The sequence below is a fragment of the Gossypium arboreum genome, chromosome 12, assembly GCF_025698485.1.
Source record: "Gossypium arboreum isolate Shixiya-1 chromosome 12, ASM2569848v2, whole genome shotgun sequence".
NCBI lineage: Eukaryota > Viridiplantae > Streptophyta > Magnoliopsida > Malvales > Malvaceae > Gossypium > Gossypium arboreum.
In genome coordinates this window covers 11697554-11723396 of record NC_069081.1, presented here as the reverse complement: position 1 = coordinate 11723396, position 25843 = coordinate 11697554, and the positions used below count along the sequence as shown (strand labels likewise).

The 25843-nt window shown below is 32.9% G+C and overlaps 1 protein-coding gene and 1 long non-coding RNA gene across 2 annotated transcripts; one reads left to right on the top strand and one right to left on the bottom strand.

Moving 5' to 3' along the window:
• Positions 1-2375, top strand: LOC128285556 (uncharacterized). The gene is made up of 2 exons (XR_008276016.1): positions 1-104; positions 2190-2375. It is a non-coding gene; the product is annotated as an uncharacterized LOC128285556 (long non-coding RNA).
• A 13683-nt stretch (positions 2376-16058) lies between these two features.
• LOC128285375 (uncharacterized) lies at positions 16059-18538 on the bottom strand. The gene is made up of 2 exons (XM_053022883.1): positions 18207-18538; positions 16059-16251 (listed from the first exon to the last, which is right to left on the bottom strand). Exons 1-2 carry the CDS (start codon positions 18536-18538, stop codon positions 16059-16061), a joined length of 525 nt encoding a protein of 174 aa, XP_052878843.1.
• Positions 18539-25843: the final 7305 nt, after the last annotated feature.

The following is a 25843-nucleotide window of genomic DNA, read 5'->3' as shown; positions in this document are numbered from 1 at the left end:
AGGTACTTTTCTTGGCTGATCCCTTTCGCTGTATGGCATGCTCGTTTGGGTTGAGCGTCGGCTAAGAGTGCTTAGAGTGTGGATTAACTCCAGTCTCTTATCAGGTGTGTATTTCTCACTACTCTAGTTGTAGGATGGCTACTTCTGGCTGAAAAGGGCTATGTGGGCCCAATGAGCCTACGGGCCTAATTGGATAAGTTGTTTGACTGCGTAGTAAATATTGTACTAGGCTAGGTGAATCTCATATCTGTGGCTAGATTTGGGCTAAAAGGGCCACGCGAGCGTGTGGGCCCATTTGGGTCGAGAATGGGCTTTAGGGCCATTCGTATTGTTATCCCTGTTTAGAATACTTTAGTTTACCAATTACAGAAATGCCCTCAACTTGTAAAATTACCAAAGTACGCTCGATTTATAGAATTACTATTTTACCCTTGATTTACAGAATTACTGTTTTACCCTCGATTTATAAAATTACCGTTTTACCCTTAATTGTGAAATTACTGAAATACCCCTATAGGGTAGAATTACCAAAATACCCCTAGTTTGTAAAATTACCAAAATACCACTGGTTTGTGAAATTACCGAAATACCTTCAATTTGTAAAATTACCAAAATACCCCTAATTTACAAAATTACAGAAATACCCTTGACTTTCTAAAAATTATAGAAATACCATTGGTTTACAAAATTACTGAAATGCCCTTGGTTTGTAGATTTACCAAAACACCCTTATAGGATGAAATGACTAAAATACCCCTAATAGGTAAAAAGACCGTAAAGCCCCTGTAGGGTAAAGTGACCGTAATACCCCTGTATGGTAAAATAACGAATATGCCCTTATGTTCCGTATGACTGATGTGCTTAGGATTTACATATATTGATATTGGATTAGTTAAGTTTGAGTGATAGGTGGTGGTTATCGTAGGTGATTGATTTTGGAAACGTTTCAACTTCAACCCATAACAGGTGTGTAATAACCCTCGCAGTAGCTTAGATAAATATTCGCCGAAAAGCCGAAATGCTAAAATTCTGGCATTTCGGGAACTTGTGATTTTGCCTTTGCTTAAAGATGCGATAGATACGATATGATCGGTGTTTGGATCGATGGAGCAGGTAAGAGCGTAATCTTGTGCACGATGGTAAGTTGGGCCTCAATGGGTTGGAATCGGGCCCAATGGGCTTTCGGGCCCATTTAGGTAAAACTGATAGAAAATGGAATCTGGAAAAGTTGCATGTTAACACGGTTAGTACTGTTGTATAATTTGGATTAAGCAGGCTTAGTGGGCTAAATCAGCATTCGTAGGGCCCATTAGGGGTTTTGGGCCCAAAAGCTCGAATTTGATAAAGTGGGTTAAAGATCATTATTTAAACACTTGGAAATATTGATAATTGTTAATGAACATGAAAAACCCTGATATTTGGTAAAATTATGAAATTACCCTTATAATATGCAAAATGATTGTTTTGCCCTTGTGGGCAAGTGACTGACTTGGACTGTGTGGTTGATGGATTTGATTGTGAATATATGTTGGTGATATGAATGACTTGACTGTAATTGTTTGATTCAAATATGGGCATGACATTCTGCATACATGACATGTTGCATGGGTTGGGTTTTATAAATGGAGGAAGTGCTAAAAGGGCTATGCCCCAGTTTACCGAAAAGGGCTTTGCCCCAGTTTATCAAAAAGGGCTTTACCCCAGTTATTAAAAGAGGCTAAGCCTCCAGTTATATGGTAAAGAAGCTATGCTGCCAGTGGAGAGTTTGGTTGGGTGGGTTGAGTTATTCCCCACATGGTGTGTTGGTTGGTACGGGTGGAGAGTAGCGAATGGTGGGTTGAGTAGTCTCCCCAAATGGGCTTGCATACATTCATTGATATTACATGTGATATTGAAATGGGCCTATGGGCCATACCGCTTACAGTAAAGGCTTCAGCCAGTGATATGATTTATGAAAAGGCGTCGGCCCAGTGATATGATTTATGAAAAGGCTTCGGCCTAGTATATGTCAAGACTAAATTAGGGCTTAGGCCCATATTGCTACTGTTTAAGGGCTAAGGCCCGACTGCATCTTTATTCTTGAATAGGGCTTTGGCCCGATTGTCTTGACAACGTGTTATTCATTGTTTGTTTTTTGTTGGGATTACACACTGAGTTTTCGTAAACTCACCCCGTTTCTAACTGTATAGGTAATCCCTAAGCTTAGATGGTTTGGAGCTGTGAGGGACTCGGAGATGGCCACACTACTGTTTCTGTTTCTCTTAATTGCAATAAGTAACCGATTTATTTTTTTATAATTTTTATCTTAATTAATATTATTATTTGGTTTTGGGTTGTAATAAGGTCATTTTAATTATTTTTCTGGGATTATTTTATTTTATAACCTATATTTTATTGATAACAATCCAAAATGGGTTAGACTTAGGGCGCGTTTCAAAATGATAATTGTTTTCAAAATAACGCAACGATACAATTAATCAGTTTATCAAAAATATCTATTTAAATGAATTCCAACTCGTTTTTCTCAAAACCTAACCTCGCACCAAAGTGTGGCAATGGTTGTGGGCATGTCTAGGATTGGATCCAATCAAGAGCTTGGTACTTAAGCAGCCTTTATGGCTCACCTCCTCTGTTTCGGATACCTACCTGGTGCACAACTTCCATTCACTTTATTAATTTAGCAAAGACTATTTTTTAAAACACTAAGAAGGACGTTGAAAGAGGCATGGGTTTTCTTAAAAACTTCAATGTGACACGTCGGATCCGACCATAACGTCTGGGCCGGGTTTAGGGTGTTACAGGAATATCAATCACTTCATGAATCTTTGATTCGTTCATTTCATTTTCATCTCTTAATCTCAATTCACATTTCATTTTATTACAAAATCATTCATTTTCATTCAATTTTGCTATCTTAATTATTTACCCCTATTAATAAGACTCGGACTTTGACGAATACACGGATCCAACCAAACACTCCAGTATGGCACCCAGTGCCTCATTGGATAGTTCAAAGTAATATAGTGACACCCAGTGTCTCATCAACCTCGCCGAAGTAAGTTGGTACCCAGTACCTCATCGAATCTATTCGAAGTAATATAGTTTGACACCCAGTGTCTCATCAACTCATAGTCGAAGTATTCTTGAACACTTCCGATCCTATGGCATGCCAACTATATCCAACCTAGCTTGACCAGTTAATAGGGCATTCAAATAACATATATACCTCAATTCAATCACAATTTCTCACAATTTCAATTCGATTATCTTCCACCTTTCAACCAAAATTCAATTCACAATTCACACATTTTCACAACTTAATACATTTTCATTCAATTTAATATCAGTCACAATTCGATTCAAATTCACTTTCCGCTTTCAATCAATATACAATTCAAATACAAATGCATATCAATTATTCAATTTAATTCCCACTCATCTCAATAATAAGAATAATATTATTAATAATACTTACCTCATATTTTATTTATCATACACATAAATAAAAATTTAACATTTAATTATAAATAACTTTGAATTATAGTAATACAAATCAGAATTTTCTCGAGTTACTCCTCGGCAATCTTTTCCTTTCCTTTCTGGACCGATGTCATCGGTTCGATGTTAGCTACGAAAATTAAAATAATTTACAATTATTAATACAACACCATTATATCTAATAATTAGATTTTTCTATTGAGCTTTTACACTAATTTCAATTTAATCCCTAATCAAAAATCATTTATTTTTCCATCATCATTTATACCTTATTCCTACTCCATATTTATCCAAACTCAAACTTAACTCCCTAATTTTCATCATAAATATCTAATTTCGAAATTCTGACAATTTAGTCCCTATTACACAAAATTTATAGCCTATTCTACAATTAAATCATTCTCCCACTTCTAACTTGAAATTCTATTAATTCAATCCCTAATTCACACTTTTACTCAATAAAATTAGTGTCTAAAAATCTAATTACTTCCAAAATTTCAACATATACCTAGTAGTATTTTGTTCTAAGATCATAAAAGCTTAAAAATTACAAGAAAAGGACTTAAATTGACTTACCAATTCAATTTAGAACCTTTAAAACCTTATTTTCTTTATTCCTTCTTTTCTCCATTGTTTCCTTTCTTTTTCTTTCTGTTTCGTCCCTGCTTAATGTTCTGTTTCTTTCTTTCTTTTATTTCATTTACTTTATATATATATAATATAATAATAATATAATATAATAATAATTTCTTATATTATAAGTAATTATATAGTTGTATTACAAATGTCGTATTTAATTTATTACATATGTATTTTGTAGTTACCATAAAATTGTCAAAATCTTTGATTTATTTTATAATATAATATTATAATATAATTAATATAAATTACAATGTAATAAAATAATAATATAGTCTAATTAAATAATATATTTATATATAATAAAATCTAAGATTTTTAACAACATATGCAGCCTCATTTAATACATTAGGTATAATTACCTATTTAGTCCTTTTATTTTCTTTTAATCTATAATTAAACTTTCACACTTTATTCAATTTAGTCCTCTTCGGTAATTACTTCTAATTAAGACAATTTCACCTAACCAAGACCTAATTAAACACACAACTAACTCCGTAAATATTTCTAATAAATATTTACGAATTCGTTTTACCAAGACGAAGGCCCAACAACACACTTTTTCGATGCCTGTGAATTTTGGGTCATTACAACCCTAGTTAAATATACTAGGGTTTGTCATCCCATTTATTAGAATGAGGGGCTTTTAGGCCCTTCCTGTAGTGAATCTAATTGTAAGTACTTCTTAGAGTTTTAATGTAACACCCTACACCCGAGCCCTACGCTGGGACGGGATACAAGGCGTTACCACGCTTAATCACATGCATACAATCATATCGATGTCATTAAGACTCGATCAAATTTAAAACTTTTTCGAACTTTATTTAAACTCCTTAATATGGGCCTACGAGGCCCCAAACATCCATTGGAATCCATTCGGGACCAACCCGGGTTCTTTAACTAACTTTAGAAAAATAACCCTTGAAACAGGGCACATGCCCGTGTGGAAGGGCAACACGCCCGTGTGGTCATTATAACACGGCCGTGCTGATGGCCTGTGTGACACACACGGCCTAAGTATCTAGGGAACCGCCCGTGTCCCATGCCCGTATGAATTAAATTCTAAATTCGAACCTATAGGGGTTTTCAAAAAGCCTGACACACGCCCGTGTCTATGGCTCGTGTCCCTCACATGGCCATGACACACCCGTGTCCTAGCTCGTGTCTAAAAACCTTGACATTCTGTTTCTGACGTCAGCATCCAATTTATGGCACATGGCCAAGGCACACACTGGTGGCTGGAGGCCGTGTCTTCCACACGACTGAGACACACGGTCGTGTCTTTATCCGTGTGTTTACTACCATGCATACTGACTTGCGAATTTTACGTGCAGGGGACACACGGCCAAGCAACATGCCTATGGGACTAACCGTGTGTCACACACGGCCTAGACACACGCCCGTATGTCTACCCGTATAGACAAAATAAGGCAATTTACCCATCCTTTTTGCCACCCTTACTTGCACTAACTTACATAACATCTAACATAACAAATCCACACAACAATACAAGGCCTATTTAGCAACACAAGGCATTATCTCATTCATGCAATTTACTCATCCATGAAAATATCCTCATTTGTATATATCAATAACGAACAATTAGCCATTATCCAAGGCTTTATACAAAATGAAGTGATTCATCCCAAGCCAACACATTTGGCCAAATTAGCAATGACACATAACTCAAAAGTCAAGGCCCTATACATGCCATAATCAAAATAAAAGATCTAACTATACCAAGTGCTGCGGGTGATAGTGTGATCGATACCTCCGACGTCCGATGGTCCTCGAGCTAATTAAGTGGCACTATAAGAAAATGGAAAGGAGAGGGAGTAAGCATAAAGCTTAGTAAGTTGCATGCAAATAAATATGACAACAACTTTACCACTTGTCAACATGCTCATAATACAAGAGTAGGCATAAGCACAACTTACTCATCACTATCCAGTACAATTCACATATCATACATTTCGAATAGGTACCTATACCACTCACAACATGGTTATACTTTTCTCGTTTAACTTAAACTGAAATTCTCACCGTTGAACCATTTGGCATACTATCAGATATTCATTAAGCCTCAAACATAGGATATAATGTCGATGCCATGTCCCAAACATAGTCTTACACTAGCTCATCCTTCAAGTCGATGTCATGTTCTAGACATGGTCTTACATTGACTATCGAAATCAAGGCCGACGCTATGTCCCAAACATGGTCTTACACTAGCTCTCACTTATCTATGTCGATGCCATGTCCCAGACATGGTCTTACACTGACACATCTCGTAACCGATGCATGTCTCAGACATGTCTTACACTGGCTTACATCTCGAGGTCGATGCATGTCCTAGACATGTCTTACAATAGCACACAAATGACCCAAATGTCATGGCATGAATATTTGATTTGTTCTTAAGGTTCACCCGGGAGTTCTATTATCTCAATTTTCATCATGTATTTTTATTACCACAATTAAGCAATTTATGCTATAAAAATTCATACACAATTGATAACAATATAGTTGCACTATTTACACAGAACTTACCTCGGATTACAAAATGTAGACGACTAGTTCGACTTAGTCCACTTGTTTTACTTTTCCCCGGTCTAGGCCCGAATTTTGTAGTTCTTGATCTATAATGATAAAAATTCATTCATTTCATCAGCATATTAATCTAGGCACTCGAAAATTCATAATTGGGCAAAATGACCATTTTGCCCCTAGACTTTTACAAAATAACCATTTTACCTCTAAGTTCGAAAATTGATTTTTATCACATTTTCTCACTAACCAAGCCTAGCCGAATACTTTTAATACTAGGACCAGCCTACAATTCTCATTATTTCACACATTTATCACCTATTTTTACAACATATGCAAAATGGTCGTTAGTTAGGGTTTCCATGAAAACTACTTCACAAAAATTATTTATTTCACAACCATGATTCATTTTCTTCCGTAAAATTTTAGAAAACAACATGAAAAATCTCATGGTAAAACCCTATACCTTCCACCATTTTGCAAAATAGTCCCCTCATTTGAAAGTTTATGCTACAAGGGGTCCAAAAATACAAAAATCATAAAAAAAAACTATCAAAATCACTTACTTGTGAAGGTAAAGAGTGGCTGTAATTTTTCAAGCTTCCAAACCCCTATTTTTTCTGGTATTTTTGGTGGTGAAGAGGGTAAGAAACAAATGATATCTTTTTCCTCTTTATTTTATTTCATTTTGGTCAAATAAATTACCAAATTTCCACTTAACCTTGACTTTCTCTATCTTTTGTCTCCTATGGCCGGCCATCACTTATCCAAGGGTCTATTTTCCCTTTCAAGACCCGCAATTTTGGTTCTCTAGCTATTTAACACCCTTAGCTATCAAAATAGGACTTTTGCATTTTATTCGATTTAGTCCTTTTTCACAACTGGGCTCATAATCGCTAAAATTAATTCACCAAAATTTTCATGCACCTATATGAACATGCTATAACACATAAAATAATATTAAAAATAATAAAATAGTTTCTCTAACCTCAGATTTATGGTCTCAAAACCACTATTCCGACTAAGCCCAAAATAGGGTTGGTACATTTGATCTAATACTTTATAATTCAATCCAATCCAATACATTTTTCTATTTTCCAAAATAAATATCATAAATTAATTTCCCAATTAAATAAATTTTCAAATTGATTCTAATTCTGTTAAAATCATGACAGTTTATCGTAAAAGAATCTATGAGAAAATAAATTTAATATTTCTACATTCAACGAATTCACAATGACCAATTAATTTACTTTCATTTTTGAACTTCATTTAATTAATTAATTAATTAATGATTCAAAAAACCATAAATTAATTTTTTAGATCATTTCCATTTAGTGAGAAAACTACATTCATTTTCGAATATTTCTCATTTCTCCAACTTTGCCATTTCTATTAATTTGATTCAACATGCAATTCATTTCCATTTTCATCAAGCTAGTGAAGGGACCAATTGGACATATGTAATTAGAGCTCAAATGATTTATAATTAAATTTCAACTTTTTACCTATTAATTATAAACTATTTTAGTCATGAAGTCATTCCACTATAGTATCGTGACTGAGCTCTCCCTAATGACATACCATTACGAAATCAACTCGATCAATACTCGTTCAATAACCTTGTCATTAATGTGTTGCCCTTATAGGTTATCTTTAATCTCTTTGTGTTAAATCCACTCTCCCAATATGATCCTATTTTATCTTATGGTAACCATTACATCTTCATTTATGAAAAGTCATTTACTATCAATCGTAATCAAGTCATTTATCACAAAGATGAATGACTCGTGACCACATTTACTTTTCATCTATCATATAATGCCAATAGGAGGATATCATTTATCCATATCTTGGGCTATGAATTCCATCATTGTGAATGACGCTATATATTGCAGAAATCGTATACCCAATGCACCAGTTTTTGGTTTCTTACCTATTTGAACTCAAACTTTTACTTACATCAAAGTATATGAGTCATGCATACATAGTCCGTTATCCACTCAGGATTAAGGTATGCCGCACTATGAAGGTCACAAGTGAATAAATCCATGAACGAATTCAGGATCTATTCCCTTTGGGTCCATTATGATCTACTGTTAGTTTAGTTAGTCACATCTATGCCTCTGTCTTCTGAAAGTCATCCACTTCGATGCCCAACACAAGGCATCTTCCCAATTAGACTTGAAAGGCAACATATTAGTTTTTCAATCGATTTTTTCATTTCTGATTAGACTAAGAACCTGTTTAGGTTCGTCTACTAATATAAATTGTCTTTCCATAATACGATCCAACCATTTAATACCGCTTCGTATTAGTTTAAACATTAGACAACTAGTGAGCCAATATTTGCTTCTATTTTTATTTCCAAGCAAAAAACACATGAAGACATTATAAAAAATATATTAAGATAATTCATAAATTATTTTATTAACAAACTACAAGTTTACAAACGAATATATTACACTTTGGGCACCAGTTCCAATAAAAGGCACCAAAATGCTAAGCTTTAAGGCATCATAGTATGCATGTTAATGCATAGCCCAAAGGCAACAAAGAGTGCACGTAATATGTGCAAGGCCAAAAGGCAATAGAATTCCATATAGAACTCCAATTACACATCAAATCAATATTGGCATGCCGGTACTTTCCTAATTATTTCACTAAGTTTACTAGGGCACATTATAGGTATAAATAGCATTTATCAATTAAGGTCATTAGTATTGTTAGTCCCGAAAATACCAAAAGGGGATGAACTGAAATTTAAAAATCTCTACAAACTTTTCTAAAGTAAAATAGAGTATGGAGAAAAGCTTGCACAAATGATTTATAGTGTTTGGCCCCAATTATTTACCTTTACTACCTTAGCTTTCCACCATTAAGGATTTCCCGATTCACTTTATTGAATTTATACATTTTGATGACTAGGTATAACCTTTACAACTCTATCTTTTCAAAGGCTTAGATAGAACCTTCCCTCCTAGTTTCTGTTAGCTTTGTGGCTCAACTAGTAGCCCTCCAATAAAAATGGTACAAAGATGAATTAAAAAAACATAACCTCTAAAAAGGTATGTGTTTACAAAGTTTGGCTCACAAAAAAATAATAACATAAGAGTAGGTAAATATTTTACAATAAGTACAAAGACTATGTATAAGAGAAAAAAAAAAAGAGAAATAAAGACTTCGAAGGTTAATAATATAGCCGTTAGACTAGAGGGACCGATCCCTTCAAAGGGGGGATCGATCCTTCTATACCAAAATGCCTAAAAAAGAGCCAAAATTAGTTTAAAGCATGTTCAAAGGCATTTGGTTAACTCAAGAACATAATATGTGAGTAAAATCAATTTAAACAAGTGCTCTTGAATTTGTTTTGGGATTAAAAATATTTTTATGATATTTCTTTTATTTTCACCAAATAAATTAGGAGATATAATATATAAAATTTACCTCAAATATTGTTATATTAAAAGCTTAAGACATCGAAGCTAATAAGTACATTTACTAATTGAATAGAAGCATTTTCAGAGTTTCATGATTCAAAGATTTATTAGACAACTTCTTTAATTACACATGTGGGCGCATTAAATGCTTTGCATATACTCGTGATTTTTTTTCCAAATTAATAACATATTCCATACAAACATATTATTTACTTTTATTATAGATTCTTATCAACGGAAGGTTACCATTTCTCATAAATATCATCTTACACATAGTTAAATTCATGAGTTATTATAACCTCACCAATAGTAAAGCCTTTAACTAAGGCCAAACCTTTTACCAAATTTCAAAACTTACAACCACACACACATATTTCTACATTTTGAAAATTGCATTATAGTTTTGTACCTATTCCATCGACAACTTGAAAATTTAACAATTTAGCTCCCAAATTTACCATGACAACATATTTACAAAATTTTCACATTAATACCATATTTCACAATGGTCACATAATGCAAAATCACATTTACTAGCCATTCCATGGCATCAAATTTTTTTTCCATGGCATCAAAATTTTCATAACACATTTTAGTTAATAAGACACATATGACCAAGGAATTTTGTGACATCCCAAATTTTAGTTTAATGAGAATGTAGAATTGTATCAAAAATAAGAAATTGGCTCAGTGGTTAGTTATTAAATGTGAAAGCATGAAAATTAGATGAGGTCCTAAGTTTGAATCCCTTCCCTTGCAAAATTCCTTGTTTTTTTAATGTGTGTGTTGTCCATACCCTTATTAACCTATGTATAAATATTATTTTTAGAGAAAATGATCAGCCTTTAATTCTTTTTTCGCTCACCCTAGTCGTCCCTCTCATCCTCTCCTCCCTCTTGTTTTCAATTTTTCTTTCTTTCTCTATTTTTGTCGCCGACCATAGCTCTTGATTTATCATGTTTTTCTTTTCTTTTTGCCACTAGATTTTACATCATCTCCTCTACCATCTTACTGCTATTTTTTGTTGGAAAATATGGACATCACATATATAATAAGGGCAATTACATGTTATTATTTACTATCATAATAGGTTAGCCCAAATTAAAAGTGATCTAATTTGGTTATGGTTTATTTTGCTTTAATTATTAAATAAAGTATGGGTCAAATATGCGTAGATACTCTAGTAACTAATTTCTAATTGATAATGGGTTGATTAGAAATTAAGGCTAATGTGCCAAAGTTATATATATTAGGGTTATGGTCCTCAAATTATATACAAGATAACTTTTCTAATATCTCATCCTTAGGAAAAAGAGAGCCACCTTCTCTGGATTATTTGTGTGCTAATTTGAAAGATCAAAACCCCAAGATCTGTAGATTTCAAGAAATTGATGAATTCAGGTACGCTTCCGTATCTAGTTTTGTTCTTGATTTATTCTTGATGATTTGACATGATAGATCCTAATTTATTAAGTTTTATTTTAGATTTATTTTACAATCATAACAGTTTTTCCTAAAATATTCAGCCCCAACTCTGAAATCTTAGACCCCTAAGATCGATTCCTATCTTTGTCAAGAAGTGCCATTGTCGCCCCTAGCATCTCGCCTGTGTAAGATCTCATTTTCTCTCAATTTCTTGATAAATCTTGTTATATAAAAACCTAAATTTCTAAATCTAGAATTTGGGGGATTTTTAAATATTTAACAGGTATTTTTTAAGCTTTTTAATTGATCTCAAAAGTGATTTTAAATCAACCCCAATTTAGCCACCGCGGGTGGTGGTGTGCACGCCTATGAGTAAAAAAAGGGAGATGTTTTCTTTATTTCTTTCCCAACTTTTTCCCATCATATTCTTGAGTTCTTGAAACCCTCCTAATCAGCCTTTAAACATGTGTTAATTAGAGAGAATCGATCTTGATCAATCGACAATTCAAATCTAACAAATTAGGAAGCGTAAGTGTGGTTAATTGTAAACTAGTAAATATTTTCAGTTTGGATATTGGGAAAAGGGAGATGTTTTCTTTATTTCTTTCCCATCTTTTTTCCACCATATTCTTGAGTTCTTGAAACCCTCCTAATCAGCCTTTAAACATGTGTTAATTAGAGAGAATCGATCTTGATCAATCGACAATTCAAATCTGACAAATTAGGAAGCGTAAGTGTGGTTAATTGTAAACTAGTAAATATTTTCGGTTTGGATATTGGGAAAAGTTATTAATTGATAAAATAAGGAATTTTAAATTATATATTAGCTACTAATTTTTCAATAGTTAAGTGTGTTAGGTGCCGACTTAAACGTCCCAAATCAGCAGTAAAGCTGAAAGACTTTCGCGCGTACGATTCGCCTTAAATCAGTATAAGAAGTCTAACTAATTTAGATTCAGAAAATTGATGTATTTGTGACGAATAGATTGAACCCATAAATGGGTGCTTAGGTTCTGTTTAAGAGGTGCATTAATTGAGTTTTATACTAATTTTTAATTTAGGTTCGTTTTAAAATTTATTAGAGAAACCATAAGATTCGCTAGTGTGCTGAAAAAGAGCGTAAAATAAGGTATGGGTCCTAAACTCAATAACTTGATTGGTAATAATAATTATTATGATATAATTGATGATTTAGTTTGTTGATTGGTCTTGACTTAATAGCTAAGTAATTAAATTTGTGAGTGACTGAATCGGGTACGTTTCAAGCCCTAACTATTTGGCATGATAGCAATGTTGCTAGTTTGATTGAATGATTGAGTGATTAACATTGTCATGAATGTTTGGTTAATTTGATGAATGAGTGATTGTATGTATAGCATGTTTTTGAATGAAAATAGGGCTTATGCATGATGTATTCATATAAGTGATTTGCTATGAAATTTTCGTAAGATCGTTATGCGTACACACAAAAAAGTTGTGAATGTACATGAAATTGTGATTTGTGAATGATACCATATTAATGGTAATTTGAAAGTTGGATTATTGATTCCATATTCTGAAAGTATTCGATAATTAAAGGTGTGCTGAACATGCCAATTTAATATGAAAGAATTGAATTATGGCTATGTATGAGATTGTGTGACATAATGCATATGCATTGGGGTAGGTAATTTTTGTGGTTAACAAAGGAGTTCCGTGGAGTACTGACTGCATATTAAGTCCACATTTATTCGTAGCCAGTGCATTGCACTTGAAGTACAGAGAGGATTGGCGATTTTATCGTATTAAATGTTATTCGACAAATTTTCTGCATTTATGATGTACGGTGGTTTTTACCAAATCAAGCTTTGCTCGTATTCGTTGAAGTTTGGCATACAGGTTCTGGGAAACTCATGGTGTGTAATGGATGGTTTGGGTAGGAACTCACATGTGCATTATGTCATGATCATGTTACATAAAAATGTTACTATTGATGTTTGATTGTGTTATTTGGTTCCATAAGAAAATGCTTGAGTGTATGTACTGTGCTTGATTGTTTAGACTCACATTGAACTTGTTAAGTTCACCCCATTACATCAACTTCTCAAGTAATGAACGAAATTAGGATCGGATTTGGTATGAGGACGTACAGAGGAATCTAGACTTGTTTTTCACACTATTATTTTTATTTTATTTCTATTTAAAATTTCCTAGCATTATTTGGGTTTTAGATTGTAAAATTATCTAAATTGTGGTTTGGGACTGTTGTTGTTTTAGGGTTTTCATGCATGCATAGTTTTCATAGTTGGGATTGAATATTAATTACATGTTGAAATTAGATTGAGCTTGTTACTTGCTAAATTAATAATTGGGGATTTTATTCATTTTTCCGCTGCAAACAAGATAAATAATTTTTTTCTTCAAAGGCATTATCGTGTGATGAGTTGTTTTCTAAAAAAACATGCCAGCTCTGCTAACTTGACTTAATAAAAGTTGGTTCAATTAAATGAATGTTTTCCCAAGATTAACAAAGGCAACAGTAGTTTTTATTAAAAGAGAGTATTTTAGAGGTTTTCAACTATCAATAGAGTAGGTACAACGATTATGTGTCCAATGTGACTTTCACGATCTGACCATAATGTCTAGGCTGAGTTTAGGAGGTTACAAATGCCAACGCATACATTAACATACTTATATTCATATTAGCATTAACTTTTCACTAATCCCTTAATCAAGTTAGAATAAGAGGATAAAAGATATCCAAGGGTACTTACTTCTTGGATGCACATTTTCTCAAAATCAAGCCTTAATCTATTTAAAATCATCCTCACTCAAGCTTGGAAGTCCCATTTCCCATCTTTTTCTCATTTATTCATACACCAAAAATTCAACTAATGTTAACATATAAGCTTCTAAAGCTTTCTTGTACAATAAAACTCAAAACACTAAGCTAGGAGGAGTGGAAAACACCATTTCTTACCTCAATGAAACTTTCTCTTTCTAGCTTCTATTTTCTCTCTCACACCCATGAAAACCCTTTCTAAAATTAGTGGTTTTGAAGGTAGAAATGAGTTGAGTAGATAGTTTTATAAGTGATTTTAGTAAAACCTCAAAGTTTGGGTATTGGGTTTTAGAGAAATTTCAAGAAAAAGCATGAAAAATGAAAAAGAATGAGAGAACCCCTGTGGGACAGGGCTCGTCCACTAGAGCAATTCCACTCACCCTTTTTCCAATTTAAAATTACAAAACGTGGGCCAAATGCCCAAATCTAAGTCCAAGTTCATGGTTTTAAAGATAGTTGCCCACTTTTAATATCCATGATCCAAAAGTCTCAAGGTTTATGTCATATATCAAATATGCTATCCAATTAATATTTTATTATAAAATTCTCGAGAAATGATCAAAATGCCCCATTCATGGTAAAATTATCATTTTGTCCTGATGAGTCTTTAGTACAGTTTCTTCACTATAATAAACACTTATCAAATTCAAGTCTCACAATTTACATTTATTCATAATATCGGTCCATAGGTAAAGAAAATTACATATTCGCCCTTTTCTCGATAAAATTTGGAAAATTACAATTTAATTCCTATACTTTCAAATCTTTTCATTTTAGTCTCAAATGTGATTCTCATTATACCTATACATATTCTAACTTATTATTATGTCAATTAATCAATACTAACTCACATTTTATATTTTGGTCAAATTTCACTTTAGTCGACTTTTTCAAAATTTGCAATTGAGTCCTTTTGCTACATTTTCACTTCCAGAATTTATTTCATCATTTCCATATCAAATATTAACTTTGCTTTTGCAAGAATTCTTTATCTAACTCATGTTCTAAATTTTCTTTCAAATTCATTAAATCCAACTTTGGAATAGTGCCATATGTTCAATCGAAAATTTAGCAAATGATTTTTTTTTTAAATATAGGCCACAAAGGGCAATTCCATTCAACAAATCAAATAATATCTGCAAGTACAACATCATGAAGCCTTTGGTGGTAATCCACCCCAAACTAGACCTCATCTTCAGAATCTAATCCCATGTGACCAAGCATATCAGTGAACTTATTAGACGCTGGACAAGTAACATAGTAATCGAAAGCATCAAAGTCTAAAAACATTGTACGAGCCTTCAAAACAAATTGGCCCAATAAAGACAAATCATGCGACATACTAGGAAAACTTTTATGATCCAATAAAAATATTCATAAAGCCCATATCATGAGCGAAAGTAAGACCCATCATCACCGCACGAGCTTCCACCAAATTCTAATCAAAACAATTAGGGGCTCTCATCGCCATTCCACCCATAACCAAAGCATCCTCGTCTTGCACTATACATCCAAACCCAACTTTATTTGTGGTAGCATCCCACGAAGCATCAACATTAATTTTTACACGACTTAGGATAGAGGCACACCATCGTTCAGTCTGCAGTTGCCTCAATAAAATAGGCCTATAAATCATATTATGAGCACGAAAGTCCTCAAGTGGAAACCACACAAAATTTAGTGCAATGTTAGGGAGGGGAAGTAAGACGCTTGTTCAAAGCCTCATTATTCCACACAATCAAAAGCTCCCACAAAAACATGCAAAAATTAGCTATGGCAGTCCTGTCCAATTTACGCATAGCAAAATCTAACCAATCAGTACAATAAGAAGCATCAAAAGTGAGAGTAATGTCATCATACATGCCAACCAAAGAGTTCTCCCTATCAACTCCACACCGACAACAAATAGAATTAAGAGAAGACTTAAAAGTTGATATCTTAGCAAATGAAAAGCTTTACCTTAGGACGCATAGATAACTTTCGAATGTAACACCTTTCACCCATCCAAACTTATGGTATGGAGGGAAATGTCATCGAAGTACTTCTTAGTCATCAAAGTACTTCTTTTCAAAATCTCAAAGTTATTTAAAAATTCATAAATTTTTTCTTTTTTACAAAATCATTGGATAAATTTTGATATATTTTAAGAACTTTAGAAATAATTTAAAACCATTTAGAAAAGATTCGGAAGCAACCATGTAACACCCCTAATCCTGCATCGTCGCGAAATAGGGTTACGATATGCTAGAACATATTGGTTAATTTACAAAAAAAATTATGAATAAACAACAAATATATTAAAATTAAATCATTAAGTCTCTTTTATGAACCCTCGAGGCCTAAATCATGTATTACAAATGAATAGGGACTTATTCAAGTACTCTGAAAATTTTTTGTAATATAATAATAATAATTATTTTTTAAAAAAAAAATTCAATATAACCCCTTTAGAAACATATAACATTCCCTGAAATTTCAAAATTGCAACTAACTCAACACAACAACAACTCAACAAATACAATCTTCATCCAAATCATATTCGTCTTATAACAATATCACTAATCCTTATTTTATCTAACATTATATCCATTCATACTTTCAAGTAGTATTTAAACATCTTAATTAATTTCCATTCATATCATATATCAACTTATATTAACTTAACTAATATATTCATGAGTTGATACAAAACATAGTCATATCAGCTCCTATACATGCCATATAAACCATTTAAAGTATTTATAACAAAATCTACCAGAAAATTGAGATAGTGTGACTTAAGCGTGATGATCCGATCCTCTAACCCTCCCGTTAATCCGGAACAATTTGCAGTAGTTGTAGATATTTCTTGAACTATTCCAGAATTTTTTCTTTTCCTCGTTTATCCTCAATTTCTTGATTTGGTGCAAAAATTATGAAATACCAGCTTAGAGAACCCTCCTATGGCGTTTTTAGCTTCTGAATTGAAGAGAAATGAAGAGAAATCTGGATATTTCCTATTTAGTCCTAGCTTTATTTAGTTAATTTTGCAATATTCCAATTTTGCCCTTAATTCATCAATTTTCCTGCTGATTTCAAACCCCTTGTCGTCCAGCCCAAATAGACCTTGGGTCTATTTGCCTTTTAAACCCTCTTTCTTTTATCATTTAAGCTATTTAATCATTCTTCATAATTTTACATTTGTTACAATTTAGTCCTTTTTATTCAATTAACCATCGAAACTTTAAAATTTCTTGACGAAACTTTAATACTAACTTATTAACACTCCATAAATATTTATAAAAATATTTATGGCTCGTTTTAAAATTTTCAAACTCTCGATACCTCATTTTCGATTCTAATTTTTTTTTAATATTTATTTCTAGTACACTATTCGCTATTTCAAAAATTTTCCTAACTTCACATTTAACTTATATTCACTAAACTATTAATATTTTTCTACTCATTTGTCGAATTTAGTGATCTCGAATCACTGTTCCGACACCACTGAAAATTTAGGCTATTACAATTCTCCCCCTCTTAAGAAATTTCGTCCTCAAAATTTGTTACCTGAAAATAGGTTCGGATATTGTGCTTTTATTGATTCCTCTATTTCCCAGGTTGCTTCCTCCATACCATGTCGATGCCACAACACTTTAACTAATGGTACCTTTTTATTCCGCAGTTTTTTAATTTCTCGAGCTAAAATCTTTACTGGTTCTTCTGAATAAGTCATATCTGACTGAAGCTGAATTTTTGTATGCGGAATCATATGTGAAGGGTCTGATCTATAACGTCTCAGCATAGACACATGGAATACATTATGAATCTTCTCAAGCTCTGGAGGTAAAGCTAACCGATATGCTACAGGGCCGACTCTTTCAATAATCTTGTATGGTCCAATAAATCTTAGACTTAGTTTTCCTTTTCTGCCAAATCGTAATACTTTTTTCCACGGCGACACCTTTAAGAACACTTGATCACCCACATTAAACTCTATTTCTCTTCTTTTCAAGTCAGCATATGATTTCTGACGATCTGAAGCAGCTTTCAGACAATCTCGGATAATCTGAACCTTTTCTTCAGTTTCTCGAATTAAATCGACCCCCACTAACTTGGATTCATTCAATTCTAACCAATGCAATGGAGTCTTACATTTTCTTCCATATAAAGCTTCAAATGGCGCCATCTTTATACTGGATTGATAACTGTTGTTGTAAGCAAATTCAACCAGTGGTAAATACTTTTCCCAACTACCACCAAACTCAAGTATACAACATCTCAACATGTCTTCCAAAATCTGAATTACCTGCTCTGATTGCCCATCAGTCTGAGGATGAAAAGAGGTACTAAATTTAACTTTGTGCCTAAAGCTTATTGTAGTTTGCTCTAAAACCTCGATGTAAACCTTGGATCTCGATCCGTAATAATGGATGTTAGAACCCCATGTAACCTCACAATCTCAGAGATATACAATTCTGCTAACTTTTCCAGTGGAAAATCTGTTCTGACTGGAATAAAATGTGCTGATTTTGTCAATCTATCGACAATTACCCAGATTGAATCTTTCTTATTTGGGGTCACAGGTAACCCGGATACAAAATCCATCGTAACATGTTCCCACTTCCACTCTAGAATCATAATAGGTTGTAATAAACCTATTGGTACCTGATGTTCTGCTTTCACCTGTTAACATATTAAACACTTTGCTACAAACTCACAAATTTCCCTTTTCATACCAGGCCACCAATACATCTGTTTCAAATCACAATACATTTTTGTACTTCCAGGGTGAATAGAATACCTACTACTGTGAGCTTCAGAAAGAATATCATTTTTCAAGTTTGAATTATTTGGAACGCAAATTCTTTTACGATAGTATAACATTCCATTCTCATCAATGTTATACTCCGAATCCTGCTTGTCTCGAGCTATCTGTTTCTTTAATACCAACTTTGAATCTTCATCTTGCAACTCCTGAATTCGTTGGAGAAACATAGGTTTAGCTTTCAATTCCGCTATTACAGATCCATCTTCACTAACAGACAAATGGGCATTCATTGACCGGAGTGTAAACAAAGATAATTTCCAACTGAGTGCGTCAGCAACTATATTAGCCTTCCCCGGATGATAATCGATAACAAGGTCATAATCTTTTAATAACTCAAGCCATCTTCTCTGTCTTAAATTCAACTCTTTCTGCGTCATCAAATACTTCAAACTTTTATGATCTGTATACACATAACATTTTTCACCATATAAATAATGTCTCCAAATTTTCAAAGCAAAAACAATTGCAGCCAACTCCAAATCATGCGTAGGATAATTCTTCTCGTGTGATTTTTCTTTGAGAAGCATAGGCCACCACTTTTCTCGATCGTGATCAAGACACAACCTAAACCATTTAAAGATGCATCACTGTATACAACATATGGCACACCTGATTCCGGTTGAGTCAACACTGGAGCTTTTGTTAACATATTCTTCAACTGATCAAAACTTTCTAGCATTCATCAGACCACTCAAACTCAACATTTTTCTGTAGCAATAGTGTCATAGGCGAAGCAATCATTGAAAATTTTTTAATAAAACGGCGATAATATCCAGCTAAACCCAGAAAACTTCGTACTTCCATTACATTCCTTAGAGTTTTCCAATTTACCACTGCAGATACTTTATTCGGATCTACTCGAATCCCTTCGGCTGAAACAATGTGACCCAGAAATCCCACCTCATGAAGCCAAAATTCACATTTACTAAATTTTGCATATAATTGTTTTTCTCGCAAAGTTTTTAACACTATCCTTAAATGTTGAGCATGCTCGGGTTCTGTCTTTGAATAGATCAGTATATCATCAATAAACACAACTACAAATCTATCCAAATAAGGCTGAAAAATCTGATTCATTAAGTCTATAAATGCAGCAGGGGCATTAGTTAAACCAAAAGGCATTACCAAAAACTCGAAATGACCATACCGAGTTCTGAAGGCAGTTTTCGGCACATCACATTCTTTAACTTTCAGTTGATAATATCCGGATTGAAGATCTATCTTTGAAAACTCGGCAGCACCTTTCAACTGATCAAACAAATCATCAATGCGAGGCAAACGATATTTATTTTTAATTGTAACCCTATTTAGCTGCCTGTAGTCTATGCACAGTCTTAGAGATCCGTCTTTCTTTTTCACGAACAAAACTGGTGCACCCCAAGGTGACAAACTCGGTCTAATAAACCCTTTGTTTAGTAATTCCTGCAACTGTGTCTTCAGCTCTTTTAACTCAGCTGGTGCCATACGGTATGGTGTTATTGATATAGGAGCTATCCCCGGTACTACATCAATCACAAATTCAACTTTCCGATCTGGTGGTAAACCCGGTAATTCTTCAGGAAATAAGTCAGAAAATTCATTAACAACCGGCAACTGTTCTAGTTTTGGTTCAGATCCTTGAGTATCAAGGATGTAAGCTAAAAATACTTCATTACCCTTCCACATTAACCTCTGAGCCGAAAAAGCTGAAATAATTTTAACAACATCATTTGAATTCTCAGGCTCAACAGAAAGTATATCACCTGTCCGACATTTCAAACTGATCCACTTCTCATGACAATTTACCACAGCATCATATTTTGTCAACCAATCCATTCCCAATATAACATCAAATTCCCGAAAGGGTAGCAACAGTAAATCAGCAGGGAACTCACAGCCTCTTATTTTCAGTGGACAATTTCGACACACTAAATTTACTATCACCTTTTGTCCTAACGGATTAGTAACTTGAATATCATATTCAGTTGGTTCAATAGACAATTTCTTTTCTAATGCTAATACTGTGCAAATATAAGAATGTGTAGACCCTGGGTCAATTAATGTATATACAATAACATCAAAGAGATAGAAAGTACCAACAATAACGTCTGGAGCCGTGGCTTCTTCTCTAGCTCGGATGGCGTATGTACGTGCTGGTGCTCTAACCTCTGACCGAGCAACAGAACCTTTTGTACTCGAGCGAGTAGCTCTTGCAACACTACTTTGACTCATACGTTTACTTCTCTGAGAAGTATTCATCTATTTCTCCTTCTGTTCTTCTTCATCTTTTTGTAACAGAGGACAATTCCGGATAAAATGATCAGTGGCTCCACATTTGTAGCAAGCTCCTGTTTTACCTCTACATTCACCCAAGTGGTATTTTCCACAGTGTTGACATTTAGACCTGGGAGTATTTTGTACACTGGCTTCACTAGCAATTGATCTGATTGATATTGCACGATCAGATTAAGTTACTCTAATCTTCGATCGTTCAGGTACCGATGTAGCTCTAATGGAATCCTCCTTAAACTTTTTAATCGGAAATGCTGAAAATGTTTTGGAGGAGCTTCTTTTATAAGATTCTTTATTTCTTCTTTCTCGTTGCATCTTTCTATTGTACACTTCTTCTATTTTTTGAGCTCGATCGGATAAAACCACAAATTCTCAAATTTTCATACCGCCTATCATTATTCTGATTTCATCATTCAGACCTTCTTCAAATCGAACACACATGTCTTCTTCTGTAGGAACAATCTCTCGAGCATATCTGCTAAGGTATACAAACTCCCTCTCATATTCACTCATCGTCCGATTTCCGTCAAGATCAAGAAATTTCTCTTTTCTTTTCTAAATATCTTTTACCAACATATTTCTTTTTAAACTCAGCTTGGAAAAATTCCCAAGTAAGTTTATCGGCTGGTACCACAGCTTCTATTGTCTCCCACTAGTGATATGCTTCTTCTTTTAACAAGGAAACAGCACACCTTAAATAGTCATCTGGAGAACAAGCCATTTCTTTAAAAACTCTTATCGTGCTATGCAACCAATACTCAACTTTTACTGGATCATCATCTGACTTGCCCCGAAATTCTTCAGCCCCAATTTTTCTGAGTTTTTCTACCGGATTTCTCTTACTTGATTCAGTTGCCGAAGGAGGAGGTAGAGGAGCAACCGAGGATACCACTGGTGGTACTGTAAGGGGAGGAGGTTGTTGGGTCTGATTCCTTTCCTGCATCCTCTCATTATACCACTGATTCATTACTCCAATAATCATGTTTCTAAGTTCTTGTTCTCGCATCAAGGAAATTGGAACATCGCTACTTGTCCCTTGTTCAGATGTCTGTACTCTACTATTTGCTTCTTCCTGTTCAGTATGTTCAGGTCTATCCGACATCTTTACAATCTATAAAAAAAAACTAAGGGTTAAATCGGATCATACACATCACACTATCACAGATTTATATGGCATGTATTTCTAAACATTTTACGTATCTTGTCTATTCCGAGAATCGACTAAACCGGGCTCTGATACCAATAAATGTAACACCCCCTAATCCCAAACCGTCGCCGAAATAGGGTTACGAGGCGTTACCAAACATATTGGTTAATTTACAAAAAAATTTATGAATAAACAACAAATATATTAAAATTAAATCATTAAGTCTCTTTTATGAACCCTCGAGGCCTAAATCATGTATTATAAATGAATAGGGACTTATTCAAGTACTCCAAAAATTTTTCGTAATATAATAATAATAATTATTTTTTTAAAAAAATTTCAATATAACCCCTTTAGAAACATATAACCTTCCCTGCAATTTCAAATTTGCAACTAACTCAACACAACAACAACTCAACAAATACAATCTTCATCCCAATCATATTCGTCTTATAACAATATCACTAATCCTTATTTTATCTAACATTATATCCATTCATACTTTCAAGTAGTATTTAAACATCTTAATTAATTTCCATTCATATCATATATCAACTTATATTAACTTAACTAATATATTCATGAGTTGATACAAAACATAGTCACATCAGCTCCTATACATGCCATATAAACCATTTAAAGTATTTGTAACAAAATCTACCGAAAAATCGAGATAGTGTGACTTGAACGTGATGATCCGATCCTCTGACCCTCCCGTTAATCCGGAACAATTTGCAGTAGTTGTAGATATTTCTTGAACTATTCCGGAATTTTCTCTTTTCCTCGTTTATCCTCAATTTCTTAATTTGGTGCAAAAATTATGAAATACCAGCTTAGAGAACCCTCCTATGGCATTTTTAGCTTCTGAATTGAAGAGAAATGAAGAGAAATCTGGATATTTCCTATTTAGTCCTAGCTTTATTTAGTTAATTTTGCAATATTCCAATTTTGCCCTTAATTCATCAATTTTCCTGCTGATTTCAAACCCTTGTCGTCCAGCCCAAATAGACCTTGGGTCTATTTTCCTTTAAACCCTCTTTCTTTTATCATTTAAGCTATTTAATCATTCTTCATAATTTTACTTTTGTTACAATTTAGTCCTTTTATTCAATTAACCATCGAAACTTTAAAATTTCTTGTGAAACTTTAATACTAACTTATTAACACTCTATAAATATTTATAAAAATATTTATGGATCGTTTTAAAAATTTCAAACTCTCGATACCTCATTTTCGATTCTATTTTTTTTAATATTTATTTCTAGTACACTATTCACTATTTCAAAAATTTTCCTAACTTCACATTTAACTTATATTCACTAAATTATTAATATTTTTCTACTCATTTGTCGGATTTAGTGATCTCGAATCACTGTTCCGACACCACTAAAAATTTAGGCTATTACAAGAGTTGTCCAAGACCTAAAGCAAGCCCTTAGAAGCCAAATCAAGCTAAAGTAGTGCAATGGCCTAGGTGTAAGGAAGTCATATATGTACCTCTAGGGAGATGTACCAATACAACTCCAATAGCATGCTCATTTCAGCTCTTTGGCTCAATTATTCCAAAACAACTAAGCCAAGTACCTATACTTGGAGCCATAGAACTAAAAATCAATCTAAAAACACTCTAAAACATCCCCAAACACTACTAAAATATATCAATGGGTTTTAAATCATTTTAACTTAATTTATAAACTCATTTAAACTTAAAATACAAGACATACATGTATTCGAAATGAATAACAGAGTAAAACTTCATTAATAAACCAAAAGAAATTTAAGTTAAGAATAAAAATTTACAAATATAATTTCAATCTAAGCCTTTAAATGCATGCCAAGGATCTTATAAAAAATAAAAATAATATAAATACATTACAACCTCAACTTGAAGGGTGATGCGAAGTGTAGACACCTAATTTTATCTAGGGATTGCAATTTCGAATTAGGCTTCAAAATTATCAAAGGTAGCAGATTACTTTTTATTTTTGGTCTGAATTAAATTAAATTAGATTTTATTTAATTTGGATTTAATTAATTTTAAATCAATTTTAAATAAATTCTAATTTAGTTTAATTTAATTTTTGAAATTTTGACATGAAGTGGGGTGGATATTAGGATGTTGGTTTTGAAAAAAATAATAAGAAATTTGTTGAAAAAAATTATTTTTAGAAAATTAAAAAATCAGTTTTAAATAAAAATCATTTTCAGGCTTAATGTTGAAAGATTTTTTTAGAGCTCAAATTAATTATAAAAAGATTAAATTAACATTTAATTTTTAAGGCCCAAATTAGTTTTAATTTGTTTCTAAAGGCCAAATTAATTTGTTTAATTTAACATCCAAACCTTTTGCTTTTGAAAGCCAACATCATTTTGTAGGCCCATTTCTTGTATTTCCAATATGTTTTTAATTTTAATTCGAGCACAATTTAATTTGCACCTAATATTAATTATGTTTAATGCTTTGAGTCAATTTTTAAAAGAGATTAGGTATATGTCAATTTTTAAATCTGCTTATATAATTAGAAAAATATTTTAATAGTGTTAATGTACCTAATATTAATTATTTTTAATGCTATAAGTCAATTTAAGTAATGAATGATAGTTTAAATTTGGGGTGAGCATTCGATCTAGTCGAGTTGAATCAAGTAAAAAAATTTTGAGTTAGTCGAGTTGACGAATTCTATTTTAGCAACCAAACCCAATTTGATTTTTTTTAATTGAATCGAATTGAGTCAAGAAATTTCGAGTCAAGTTAACGAATCCTATTATTTATACTCAATGTTGCGTTTTTATAGACTGATTATTTAATTAGTAGATGAAGTACAAGATTATTTAACTACATAAACAATATAATGGTTTTGCCTTTTAACTTAATGAGTAAACATTTATCAAAACAACGTAGTTTTGTCTTTTCTTACTCGGACCTTCAGATAACTCGAATTGTGTAATTCATATTCGAGTTAAACTGAAAAACTTAATTTTTTATTCGAGTTGATCCGAATAACTTGATTAATTCAAATAACTTAAACTATTTAATTCAAAATTTAAATTTTTATCAAAATTTTTAAATCGAATCAAATTTTGCTCAATCCTAATTTAAATGTCGAAAAAAAAAAAACAAAAGTAAAAGACATGTATGATTGAAAGTGGAATTAGCATAAAGCTTCGAATAAACTACATACATAATCATTTAATTATAAAAATTTATTTTAAATATTAAAATATTTATAATTTAGATACTCACC